This window comes from Aplysia californica, unplaced genomic scaffold, assembly GCF_000002075.1.
Source record: "Aplysia californica isolate F4 #8 unplaced genomic scaffold, AplCal3.0 scaffold00878, whole genome shotgun sequence".
Taxonomy (NCBI): Eukaryota; Metazoa; Mollusca; class Gastropoda; order Aplysiida; family Aplysiidae; genus Aplysia; species Aplysia californica.
Window position 1 is genome coordinate 239,906 of NW_004798148.1, and position 14,104 is coordinate 254,009.

General features: G+C 40.6%; 1 protein-coding gene across 6 annotated transcripts in view; it reads left to right on the top strand.

The window, feature by feature from the left end:
• LOC101846102 (pumilio homolog 2) overlaps positions 1-11,876 on the top strand; it is a 54,679-nt gene extending 42,803 nt beyond the window's left edge. For all 6 annotated transcript variants that reach the window (XM_035972861.1, XM_005110346.3, XM_005110345.3 and 3 more), the window contains 4 exons: positions 3,966-4,103; positions 4,796-5,043; positions 9,011-9,100; positions 10,719-11,876. In XM_035972861.1, coding sequence (XP_035828754.1) covers positions 3,966-4,103; positions 4,796-5,043; positions 9,011-9,100; positions 10,719-10,959 — 717 coding nt within the window. In that variant the 3' untranslated portion in view covers positions 10,960-11,876. The remainder of the gene's footprint in view (positions 1-3,965; positions 4,104-4,795; positions 5,044-9,010; positions 9,101-10,718) is intronic.
• The last annotated feature ends 2,228 nt before the right edge of the window (positions 11,877-14,104 follow it).

The following is a 14,104-nucleotide window of genomic DNA, read 5'->3' on the forward strand; positions in this document are numbered from 1 at the left end:
GTACTGCAGGTCTACTTTGAATAGTGTGAATTTATTGAAAGCAGTAAAATGTGTTTGGGGAGGGGTTGTTACTCAGCCAGTGCCCACCGTCTTGGTCCGCCACATTGGTAAAAAGTCTTATTATTTGGTTTTGAAAAGTTGGCAGTTATATAACGACTATTTTTTAACAATGCATTTGCCTGGATCGATAACAACAACCCTATATTTGAAAAACATGAACAAGGCACAGGCAAGAAACAACAGGGTCGTAGGGTTCCGTTGTAGACCACCCAGCAGGTGATGAAAACAACTCTGACACCTCTTATGATCAGACGTGATTCTCCTATTGTAAAAACTGATGCTGGTTTTTTAAAATGATTTTTCTGTAGTACGTTTGAATGCAAAAGAAAGTCCAAAACATCAACACCCTTTCCCTGTTCTTGAACAAAATAATTGTTTTTACAACTACTTCAAGTGAGAAGAGAAGTTTTTAAAAGGTGTTGAAGAAAACTTATTTTTAGATGAAATACAAAATTAATAGTTTGGAAATTCATTTTAGTTCGGATTGATTGGTAGGGGTTGAGGAGGGGGAGATGACTTTGTGTTGGTTTGTCGATTGTTTTGTTTCCACAGTAAATGGAAAACTTTTATTTAATGAGACGAACCCCAGACAATGCCATAATGTGTTATAGTCAATAGTGTGGCCCTCAGGACAATTTGGAACAAAACGCTAGATACTTATATATGAAGTGTGCTGACAAAATGAGTTACTTCTCAGATTTGAGCTCCATGGAAATAGATATGCACGCTTATGAGTGAAGTTTTTACAATTTATATGTATGAAAGAATATTGTACTGAAAGAATATGGCATCAATTTAAAATCTACAAATTTTGGGCCAATATTCTCATTTTGTCAGCACACTTCACATGAATTCTGAATGCAATGTTAAAAATTACTGTTAATATTATAAGAATTGAGAGAACAGTTTATCAATGTCCCAGCGTGTGATGAAAACCACTCTGACACCTCTTATGATCAGACGTGATTCTCCTATTGTAAAAACTGATGCTGGTTTCTTTCTAATTTCCCTTTAGTTAGTTCTCTTGAGTACAAGAGAAAGTCCAACAAAATGTCGATGCTCTTCCCTTGAAAAAAGTTATCATTTTTACAAGCATTTCTTGCGAGCGCCGTAAAACCTCTACTAAAAATAAAACTAAAACTAACAGCACTTCCAGTGAAAGGAGAGGCTTAAAAAGAGTGTCAAAGAAAGACTGATTTTCAGATAGATTAGCAAGTTAGTTTGAAAATTCATTGTAGTTTGGCTGGGAGCTGCTTTGTGTTGGTTTGTAGGTTTCTTTGCTTTAATGATAAATACCGGTTTAAAAAATCTTAGATGAACTCATTCTGTATCATTCTGGTTGAAGTCCATTGTGTGCCCTCAGTAGAATTTGGAAAAGACCACTTGATACTTATATGGACACTGCATGCAATGTTAGAAGTAACTGATAATGTTAAAACCATTGTTAACGTCCCAGCGTGTGATGAAAACAACTCTGACACCTCTTATGATCAGACGTGATTCTCCTATTTTAAAAACTGATGCTGGTTTCTTCATAATTGTACTTGAATACTAAAGAAATTCCCAAACATGAAGAAAGTGTTGGTTTTTACACATTATATTTCTAGTGGGAAGTGGAATAACCTGAAGTTAGATTGATTAGACATTTAGGTGGGTGGAAGATTCTTTGTTTTGGCTTGTTGATTGTTTTGTTTAAGCAGTAAATTGTAAGTTTTATAACTTATATTAAATGTTATATTAAATGAAAATAAGCCAGACAGACAGTGCCATATGTGAAAAGTTGGTAAAGGCACCCTTTCTATTGCTATGGACACTGCCTGAAATGTTAGAAGTAACAGAACCTGAAAATACTTGTTAACCTCCCAGCATGTGATGAAAACCACTCTGACACCTCTTATGATCAGACGTGATTCTCCTTTTGTAAAAACTGATGCTGGCTTTTACTTGAATACTAAAGACAGTCCAAAACATGAAAAAAGTAGAAAGTATTGGATTTTACATGTTATATTTCTAGTGCGAAATTGTTTAAAAAAGTATTGATTGGGGGCTCTCGTGGCCTAGAGGTTAAGGTGTTGGCCTCTCATTCAAAGGTCCCGGGTTCAAATCCGGGTAGTGACGGAAACATTTTCTTCTCTAAATTTGTTTCATTTCTCCTCCTTTCCTGCTCTCTAGCAATGTTCTGACGTCTGCTTTCGTCTCCTCTTTCTGCCCCCACTCCCTCATCTCCTTTGCCTCCCCCTCCTCTGGGCTTCTGATTCTTTCTTCAGCCTTTCTACTGCTACTCCTTGGCTTCTTACTGCTGTCTTTCAGCCACACCCCTGATCTTCTGGTAGGAAAGATCTACACCTAGTCTTCTCGGACAAGGACGAAAAATCTCGCAGGGCTTGTGTGCAAGTTGCGCACGTTAAAGATCCCTTGGTGGTCTAAAATCGATAAGAGTAGGCTTCAGCCGCCACCCCGGCAAAATTCAAAATTTCCTACCAACTGAAAAAGTTAAATGTGTCTTCCGCGCTCATGTGACCTTATGCAGTTGCGAGCGCGGTAAAACACTTACAAAAACAAACAAAACAAAGTATTGATTAGAAAATTAGTAGTTTGGAAAAATTTTTGTAGTTAGTAGGTTTATTTGGGGGAAGGGGGGTGTGTCTTTGTTTTGGCTTGTTGATTGTTTTGTTTAAGCAGTAAATTGTAAGTTTTATAACTTACTAAATGAAAGTAACCCAGACAGACAGTGCCATATGTCAAAGGTCCATAGAGTGCACCTCAGGAAAAGTTGGTAAAGACACCCTTTATATTGCTATGGACACTGTATGCAATGTTAGAAGTAACTGATAACATTAAAACCATTGTTAACGTCCCAGCGTGTGATGAAAACAACTCTGACACCTCTTATGATCAGACGTGATTCTCCTATTTTAAAAACTGATGCTGGTTTCTTCATAATTTGACTTGAATACGAAAGAAAGTCCCAAACATGAAGAATGTGTTGTTTTTTACTCATTTTCTGAGGGAGAAATGGTTCTTTAAAAGTGTTAAAGAAAATCTGATTTTAGATAGATTAGAAAATTAGTAGTTGGAAGATTCTTTGTAGTTTGGGTTTATTTGGGGGTAGAGAGGTGTGTCTTTGTTTTGGCTTGTAGATTGTTTTGTTAAAGCAGTAAATTGTAAGTTTTATAACTTATTAAATGAAAGTCACCCAGACAGACAGTTCCATGATATGTTAAAAGTCCATAGAGTGCACTCAGGAAAAGTTGGTAAAGGCACCCTTTATATTGCTATGGACACTGTATGCAATGTTAGAAGTAACAGAACCTGAAAATACTTGTTAACCTCCCAGCATGTGATGAAAACCACTCTGACACCTCTTATGATCAGACGTGATTCTCCTTTTGTAAAAACTGATGCTGGTTTCCCTATTCATTGTACTCGTCTACTGTGGCTTCCATTTGAGATTGTAATTAGTATGCTAATTTCGCTAAATAGACTCCAATAAATGAGACAGTGTTATATGGCAGCAAGTCTTTTTAGTTAGAGGAGAGAGTTCCACCAGAAAGCCAGAAAGGCGGGGAAATATTTTGTATGTTTTTAAAATTGAAAAAGAAAATAACTCCCATTACCGCCAACACCTACACCACCAAGGTTTGATGAGTTGAGTAGTTAAATGCAGGTTGTTGGAGGGCACTACTAATACTAATAGGTCATACATATTTTCTTTACATTTTTTCCAGTAGTCTGTCTGCGTCCATCCTCTTTTTTTTTGGGTTTTTTTTTGTTGTTGTTTTGTTACTGTCTTGTAACACCTTTAATATTCGACTCCTATACATAATGGTATTGTATTGTGAGTGCTTAAAACTCTTGCTAAAACTAAAACTTATGGTGGTTAATTTTTTGTTTACTTGTGTCAGGTGGAGATTGTCAAAGAGCTGGACGGCCACGTGCTCAAGTGTGTCAAGGATCAGAACGGCAACCACGTGGTGCAGAAGTGTATTGAGTGCGTTGACCCCAAGTTCCTGCAGTTCATCATTGACGCTTTCAAAGGACAGGTGAGTTCAGATAGATAGATGAATATATGGATGGATGGATGGATGAATATTAGATGGATGGGAGTTTCCAAAGACCCAGTGTGAACCAAGCTTTTATTATATTAATTAGACATGATGCATGTCAAAATAAAGACTATTAGAACTAAAAGACAATATCAGAAAGAAGTAAACTCAGAGGATCTACAAATTGGAAGTTTGTTGTTTTGCTGGGAAGATAACACCAGATCAATGATATGTAGTTGTGTGTTTGTGTGAGAGAGATAATATTCCTAATGCATGTCCCTTTCTGCGTCCTTTGTGTGTGTGTGGTACCTTCCTAATGTGTATCTCTCTCATGTCCTTTGTGTGTGTGTAGGTTTATTCCTAATATGTCTTTCTTTTTGTGTCATTTATGTGTGTTTGTATTAAATTCTAATTTAAATATGTATATCTTTCTTTTGGTCTCCTTGTGTGTGTGTGTATGTGCGTGTGGTATTTTCCTTTCAAACATCTATCGTCCTTATCATCTTTCCTCCTTTTTTGTGTTTGTTACTCTCTTGTAAATCCTCTTGTCTTCGGCACTTATATGACCTTGTTGCGTTGCAAGTGCCACAATATTCTTACTAATAAAAAATGTCTCCTTGTGTATGTGTATGTGCGTGTGGCATTTCCCTAATGCTTTTGTCCCTCTTTGTGTCCTTGTGTGCATGTAGGTGTACAACCTGTCGACGCACCCGTACGGCTGCCGCGTGATCCAGCGCATCCTGGAGCACTGCACGCCGGAACAGACGGGCCCCGTGCTGGAGGAGCTTCACGAGCACACGGAGCGGCTGGTGCAGGACCAGTACGGCAACTACGTCATCCAGCACGTGCTGGAGCACGGCCACATGGAGCACAAGAGCAAGATCGTCAACACCATCCGCGGCAAGGTGCTCATGCTCAGCCAGCACAAGTTTGCCAGGTGAGTCTCCCCTGTGTGTGTGTGGCGCATGCACAGACACTCTGCACGAGCGCATGCGTGCCTGTGTGTAGCAAGGTGCTCTTGCTCAGCAGCACAAAGTTTGCCAGGTGGGTCCCCCGTGTGTGTGTGTGTGTGTGTGTGTGTGTGTGGCAAGGTGCTCATGCTCAGCTAGCACAAGTATGCCAGGTCAGTCTTACGTGTGTGGGCTGGTTTGGTTGTGGGTGGTTGGTCAGTTAGTCAGTTAGTCAGTCAGAGCTGGGTGAGGTTGGGTGTGTGTCTGTCTGCCTGTCTGTCCGCCTGTCTGTCCGCCTGTCTGTCCTTTATGCTGCTGTTAGTTGTTGGTTCTTCTTCTTTTTTTCATTTCTTATCACACTGCATATGTAGCTGTTTTTATTCTCTGTATCCGATTGTTACATTTAACTTTCCGAAAGATGGCTTTCGTTAAAGCCTACAGATATTTAGTAAGCCTTCAATTTTGTAACATGCCCCCACAGTCCAGCTTTGGACTAGTGTCCTCATCCTAGCCTCCATCGTTTACACTGTGGACAGCAACGTCTGTTTTACCACGTAGCACAGCTCTCTCATAGCTGTGGCTGCACTAAGAGGCAGAGACATTTTCTTTTGTTGTTTTGTGTTTCTTTGTAGCTCTCAGGAGTAGCCCATTGTAGATTCTTCTAAACAAACTGCTGATAGTTAACGAAAGCATTCCCCTTTATGAATTTACAAGGGTGGACTGAAAAGTGGTTGCCTGTTTTGCCATAACTTTATTTTCTACTACTGCCATGCTTCAGTGTCATCTCAGAAGGGCATCTGTCATTTTTTTGAGCTCTGAGAAACTTTAAAAAAAAAAGAAAAGAAGCCCAATTTAGAGCCCTGACTTTGACACTCATTATTTTCCAATAAAAAACTAGGAAGGAAATAATAAACAGTGTTGTAGGATTCTCCGTGATATTTTACTTCAAATATAGGCTTTCTCTCGTTACCTCCTGAAACTGATGAGTTGTGCTTTTGTGGAATGGTGCTTACAGTCGTTATGCTCTTTCAGCGTTATTTTTAGTGCCATTGAACGAACACGTGTATTCTGAAATTTGTAACACTTCCCCCCCACAGTCCAGCTTTGGACTAGTGTCCTCATCCTAGCCTCCATCGTTTACACTGTGGACAGTAACGTCTGTTTTACCACGTAGCACAGCTCTCTCATAGCTGTGGCTGCACTAAGAGGCAGAGACATTTTCTTTAGTGGTTTGTGTTTCTTTGTAGTTCTCAGGAGTAGCCCATTGTAGATTCTTCTAAACAAACTGCTGATAGTTAACAAAAGCATTCCCCTTTATGAATTTACAAGGGTGGACTGAAAAGTGACGGCCTGTTTTGCCAAAACTTTCTCATTTTCAACACTTTTTACACAACTGAGACACCTAAAGAAAGCTTAAAATGTTGACTACATGCTGCTTACTTTATTTTGCAGTAGTCTCCATTGCAATTTTTACAGACTTAAAGACCGTATTTGGGAATGATAAATAGAACTACGCCCATATTTCAAATGGAGAGATCATTTGCTGTATTCTCTATTTTGAATATTTGAGGCGAATGAATGCAGAAAAGTGAGCCTGAAGGCTTAGGAGGGGGGTTACTTGGTTAGTGGCCACTATCTTGACTTGCTGGGTTTTTGGGGGTTTGAAAAGTTGGCAGTCTTTGCCTCAGCGTCATTCCAAAATGGCATCGTCATTTAATTTAGTTCTGAGAAAATTTTTTGAAAAAAGAAGCCCAATTCAGAGCCCTGATTTTGGCACTCATTATTTTCTAATAAAGAAACTGGGAAGGAAATAATGAAACAGTATTGTAGGACGCCCTTTGATATTTTTCTTCAGATATAGACTTTCTTTGGTTACCTCCAGAAATAGATTTGTGCTGTTTTAGAATGCTTTTGATGATATGCTTTTTCAGCGTTATTATTTTTATTGCAATAGAACTAACATGTGTGTTGTGAAATTTGTGACATCTGCCCACAGTCCAGCTTTGGACTAGTGTCCTCATCCTAGCCTCCATCGTTTACACTGTGGACAGTAATGTCTGTTTTACCACGTAGCACAGCTCTCTCATAGCTGTGGCTGCACTAAGAGGCAGAGACATTTTCTTTGGTGTTTTGTGTTTCTTTGTAGTTCTCTGGTGTAGCCCATCGTAGATTCTTCTGAACAAAATGTTCATAGTTGGCAAAAGCATTCCGCTTTCAAACATCTATCGTCCTTATCTCCTCTTCTTTTTTATGTTTGTTACTCTCTTGTAACACCCCTAATCTTCTGGCGCTCATATGATCTTATGCAGTTGCGAGCGCCGTAAAACCTCTACTAAAACTAAAATTCTCCTTTACAAATTTACAAGGGTGGACTGAAAGGTTGGCAGACTTGCCTCAGTCATCTCAGAAGGGCGTCCGTCATTTAAAAAAATTTGTATTTTTTTAAAAAATATTTTTTTTTAGCTCTGAGAAACTTTTTGAAAAAAGAAAAGAAAAGAATACCAACTCAGAGCCCTGATTTTGACACTCATTTTTTTCCCAATAAAAAACTTGGAAGAAAGTTTAATGGAACAGTATTGTAGGGTGCTCCTTGATATTTTTCTTCAAATATAGGCTTTCTTTGGTTACCTCCAGAAATGTGCTTTTGTGGAACAATGCTGACAGTATGCTCTTTCGCAGTTATTATTTTGATTGCAATAGGACGAACATGTGTATTCCGAAATTTGTGACATCTGCCCACAGTCCAGCTTTGGACTAGTGTCCTCATCCTAGCCTCCATCGTTTACACTGTGGACAGTAACGTCTGTTTTACCACGTAGCACAGCTCTCTCATAGCTGTGGCTGCACTAAGAGGCAGAGACATTGACTCATTTGGGTTTTTGTTACTTTGTAGTTCTCGGGTGTAGCCCATCGTAGATTCTTCTAAACAGAATGGTAAAGTTTACAAATTCCCACTAAACCTGACCAGCTGTTTGTTGGGGGGGATTGAAGAGTTGGCAGCCATACCTCAGCATCATTCCAGAAGGGCATCCGTCACAGTTTTTTTTTTCTTGCTCTGACATACTTTTGAAAAAAGAAGCCCAACTTTTGAGCACTGACTTTGATTAGACAAAAACTGGGAAGGAAATAATGAAACAGTATTGTAGGATGCTCCTTGATATTTTTCTTCAAATATAGGCTTTCTTTTGTTACCTCCAGAAATAGATTTGGACTATTGTAGAATGGTGCTGACGGTGTGCTTATTCATCGTTATTTTTAGTGCATTCAGATAATTGAATTTTTTTTTTTTTTTCAAGTTCTTATTTAAAACATCAAAGGGTTTGGGGTTGAGGGAGTAAATTGGAATGTCAATAACCCCTTGCTGAACATTACCTATGATACTCTTATATTGTGAAATAGAACTAACAATGTTTATTTGGAGATTTGTGACATTTTCCCACAGTCCAGCTTTGGACTAGTGTCCTCATCCTAGCCTCCATCGTTTACACTGTGGACAGTAACGTCTGTTTTACCACGTAGCACAGCTCTCTCATAGCTGTGGCTGCACTAAGAGGCAGAGACATTTGCTATGGGATTTGTCGTCTTTCTTTTGTGTGCTTTACTCAAAATCAGCCGCCCTGGGATGGTACAAATTGTTGCGGTATCTAACTCTTGTGTGGGTGGTTAGCAGGGGCTCTATTGTGGTTTGCTACTTCTGTCCTATTAAACATCTGTCATCCTTATCTCCCCTTCTTTTTTATGTTTGTTACTCTCTTGTAACACCTCTAATCTTCTAGCGCTCATATGACCTTAACGCAGTTGCGAGCGCCGTAAAACCTCTACCAAAACTGAAAAATAATTCAGTGTCAAGTGAATGTTACTCTGTCGATATGATTTTGTTTATTCAAAACAACCACCCTGAGATGGTACCAACTGTTGCGATGTCTTAACTCACCGTGTTTCCTTCTGTTGCAGCAATGTTGTGGAGAAGTGCGTGTCTCACTCGTCGCGACAGGAGCGGGCCTTGCTCATTGAGGAGGTGTGCAACATGAGCGATGGTTATGGGTAAGTTTTTGTCCTTCTGCACAGAAAACAAGCTATGGTTTGTACAGTACCCTTTTGGCGGGTGGTTTATGAGTGCTTGGGTGGGGTCTGCTCCTTCTTTCCCATCGGACTTCTATCGTCTTGATCTCTCCTTTTTTGTGTGCATGTTACTCTCTTATAACGCCTCTACCCTTCGGCACTTATATGACCTTATTGTGTTGATAAATAAAAGGAATCATTTGTCTTGAAACTTGAACCACTTTCCCACAGTCCAGCTTTGGACTAGTGTCCTCATCCTAGCCTCCATCGTTTACACTGTGGACAGTAACGTCTGTTTTACCACGTAGCACAGCTCTCTCATAGCTGTGGCTGCACTAAGAGGCAGAGACATTGACTCCTGTCATTGGACTTTTTTATATTTATATTTTCTTGTGGCCGGTGCCCTGATAATTAATGAACATTTTCATGGGTTTTTATTTGCCGTCCTCACACTTTGTTTCCCCATTTGCTTTCATATGTGTGGGGTGGGGGGTGGTGGTGATGGTGTATGGAGATAACATGTTCAGAAGATGTGATGAACTCATAGGATAAAATGTCTGAGATGTCATTTTAAAAAAAGCTTTTGGTGACTCCAGGTAGTATTTGATTTAATAATGATTATATTAATTTAGAGCATGTTCATGCTTTACAGTTTTTATTACCCCAGTACCCTTGAACACTCGGATACATTCTCGGCCTCAGGGAAAATTACAGTGCAAGCTGCAGATTTCATGCGCTCCAAAACGAACTTTGTAACACTTCCCCCCACAGTCCAGCTTTGGACTAGTGTCCTCATCCTAGCCTCCATCGTTTACACTGTGGACAGTAACGTCTGTTTTACCACGTAGCACAGCTCTCTCATAGCTGTGGCTGCACTAAGAGGCAGAGACATTTGGTGAACTCAACTTTGTTCAAGCATATTTTTATTGTTTGAACAGAAGGTGATGGTTAAAGGTGCCTCTAGTAAGTCCTATCTTTTTTTCTCTTCATCTGTCTGTCTACTCTTTCCCTGACTCTAACTGTAATTGTGCTTATGTGCTTCTCATATCTCCTGCTCAAACTCCTTCTCCCTCTCATGTAATTAAGGCTGGCTACTAATGTAAGTGTAGTTACTTCTGATGCCCATACAACCTTTCATATCCCTAACTCTTGATCTTTTTCAATCTTCTTGGACGCCTTCTTACACCCCCCCCCCCCATTGTATGTGGTGTAATGACATGGCTCTTTGCTATTGCATAGTGAAGACTCATTGTAGTGGGTGATTGGCAGGTGCTCTGGTGTGGTTCGCTTCTTCTTTCCTATCAAACATCTATTGTCCGTATCTCCCCTCCTTCTTTTTTATGTTTATTACTCTTTTGGAACTCCTCTAATTTTCTGGCGTTCATATGACCTTGTGCTGTTGCGAGCGCTGTAAAACCTCTTCTTAAAAACGTTCTCTTGTTCTTTTCTTTGAATGTCTCTCTTTAGTAGCACCTCTAATCTTGGGCACTTGAGGACCTATTTGTGTTGCTTGTGTCGCAATACTGTAATTAAAACTAAACCCACAGTGGTGTCCTGTGATTCCGACAATGAAATGTCTGTATCTTTGTGTCTGTCTCAGCCACCACTCTGCGCTGTACTCGATGATGAAGGACCAGTTTGCCAACTACGTGGTGCAGAAGATGATCGACGTGGCCGAGCCGCCGCAGCGCAAGGTGCTGATGCACAAGATCCGGCCGCACATCGCCACGCTGCGCAAGTACACGTACGGCAAGCACATCCTGGCCAAGCTGGAGAAGTTCTTCATGAAGAACAACCCGGAGATGGGCAACATTGGCATCTCAGCCAACGGGGCCATGTAGTAGCAGCAGCAGGGAGGAGGTAGGACGTAACGAGGACACACACACACACACACGTACAACACACAAATGCGGGCACGCACACACGCCCTCTCCCCGGACGAGATGAAGGGAGGGAGGGATGTGCTGTCTGCTGGCCACGCCCATCAACGGTGGTCGACTGAGCCTCAATGAATGTATGCCAAGCTAAGTACTTGTTAGACCTTATACACTGGCGCGCTCAGGCATGCTCACACGGACAAAGGCGAGCGGCTTTGAAAGATGGCGCTGTCGTCGAGGGGATATGCTTTTTGACGTCCATCCACGCTGGAAAGGCTTGATTTACGGTTTCCATTGGAGGTATTTCGTGAACTTTTATTATTGTGTTGGGGTTTTTATGAAATTTTTTTTTTTCTCTGTCTTTGGAGGTGAGAGAAAAGCTGTGGGGGATCCATGTGGAGTTTCACACGTGTTGAACTGACGTGGTTCAGAGCCATCTTGGTGGCTGGCTGCTATCTGTGTTTAGTGGTAGCACGTTTGTCCGAGGCTTGAAGTAGTTCTGTGTCTGTGAACCTATGGTGCGGCCAGACCCTCCAGTGGAAGGACAAAAATACGGACTGCGGCTGCGGTTGGTTTTTAAAAAGTGGTTTTGCATGTGTATGCTTCTTGAAATTTGCTGTTTCGTTGTGCTTTTGTTTGATGTTAAACAGTTTGTTTTTGTGTATACTACGACCCCCCTCTCATCGTTTTGTATGATAGCTGCAACTATCACTCCCCCCCCCCGCGTAAGAAATGAAAATAACTTTGTGTTCCCGACGTGACGACCTGTGGTAGACTGTGTATTCTCTACCGTGTCGCAATGTTTTTGTCGAGCAAGACAGTATAGTATGTATGTCTCCATGGTGTGAATGTCGTCAGAGAGCAGTAGCTATGCAAATAATGAAAGAATGTGCGAGATTTCTGTGGGTGTGCTGGAAGATGAGAGCTTTTAGACATTCTGTGAAGTTTATAATGAAATGTAAACTGTATTACTTTATTTTCTTTGCTTGTTCTCAGTGCGTTTAGTATACTGAAAATCTTGTATTTTGCATTGAGAAGTAGCGTAATGCCCAAGGTAAAAAGTTTTGTATTTTTTTGCCCAGACAATGAAGTGTAAGTTTGTTGTACAGTCATTCTGCCCCACCATCCCCACGGTTTCATGTCATTAAATGGATTATGGATTTTACGAAGAGTTTCTAAGATATTGTACATTGCTGTAAGGTAACGGTGGAGATATTCAAAGGACTCAAATCTTGTGTGTATATTTGTATGTTGTACATTGTATTGCACATGTGTTCGTAGCTCTTTTCTAGTTGTGTACAGATCCCTGTGTGAGTGTCTGTCTGCCTGTGTGTCTCACGTGTCGTTCTTCCTGTTGTCAATTTGGGTGGGCCCTGGGCTTGTGTAGACTAGTTCCACCACTGTTTGATGGACCCACACGGTCCTTTAGGTCTCCGGTTTTTATTTTTTTCCACACCAGCATGTATGATTTATCATGAACGAGCGTCTAGAGAGGGGTTATGTCCAGTGTTGACTTGCGGATCTGGTGTTTACATGATTTGAAAATTTGTTGAATTGTAAATTGAAGAATCAAGCTAAATTGTTTTTGTATGAATATTTTGGTAGGCATGAGATGTTAAAGGGAGAGAGAGAGAGAGAGGGGGGGAGAGAGAGAGAGAGAGAGAGAGAGGGAGAGAGAGAGAGAGAGGGGGGGGGGTGCTTCTTGTGTTTTTGTATTATATCCATCTGTCTCTATCTCTCTGTGTTGGGCTAGCGTGCTGGCAGTGACCAGCGTACTGTGTGCTGATGTGGGTATTGCTCTGTATTGTTTTCAGAGAAAAATGTGGACTATTGCATATATGATTATATCATGTAAAATGTATTTGTAAAATGAATTTTTTGTGCAAAAGTATTGGTGTTCTGAGAACTGCATTGCAATTTGTCATGTCTGATTTTTTCCCCCCTTGCCAATCATGTACATAGAGTAGATTTTTTTTGGGGGGGGTGGAGATCAAATTGATACTATGTTGACAGTGAAAGCAATCCCACTTAAGGTGGTTTGTGTGTGTATGGGTCTGTGTTTGTGTGTGTGTGTGTGTGTGTGTCTTTGTTATGCTCTGTGCTTGGCCTCTAGGCTTTTCCCTGCTAATTGAAAGAAGCTGAATCTGAGAAAAAGAGCTACTCTTTCAAAGAAAAGTTTTTATTTTAGAATGCAGATGCGTTAAATGTCATGATGGTAGTGCGTTTGTAAATCTTTTGTGTAATTTTGACTATTTTTAAAAATGTTCTTGTGATCCTTCCGAGGTTAAGGTGACAATTTATGTCGTGGGATTGTCATTTAGATTTTTTTTGCAAGGGATTGAAAGAAAAGTGTTTGCAGAGTTTGCTTCGCAGAGACATGGACCCACTGACTGACACATGATGAGTTGCCTGTATACTATGCGTTGGTTGTGAGAGATCTTATATATGGAGCACTTTCATCTTCAACTTTTTTAGGTGTGAACAGAAAACTGTACTGATGGTCTCGTCTTTCCTTATTTCTTTTTTTTTTTTGGGTGGTTTGTTTATAGCCTATTGCTGAATGCTGTGCTCACTGTTCTCTGATTTAGAAGTTACTGTTTGCTGCAAGGTGGTCTTGTGTTGGAGAGGGTGAAGTGAGCTTGGTTTAGTAGTCACGGCTGTGTAGTATTAGGACAGGGTGATTTAAACCTGCTATGGTCATGTTTTGGGACAGATGAATGAGGCTGGTGTACTTTTGGGTGGGTCCTTTTTGTAGTAGGAAAAAAAAACCCACCTCACAATAGTATCGGTGGTACTACCACACGCACGCGAAAAAAAAAAAATTTTTTTTTGGGGGGTGGGGGCGCTATTGTCCACACTGGTGCTATTGAGAGCAGTAGGTCTGAAAAAGCAGTACTTTTGTTTGAGCAAATACGACCCGACTTTTATATGCCATTAGCATACTCTATTTTCTTTGGCTTCTATGTTCCCATTCACATATGGACGTCTCACCTCTCCTTTTTTTTTCTGCTGTCTCGCAGCCCTCATCCAACCATCAGTAGTAGTATTATCAGAGCGTGTTGTTTCTAATGACCGTGCCCTTGAAAGCTTAGATCAAACGCTGTATGCA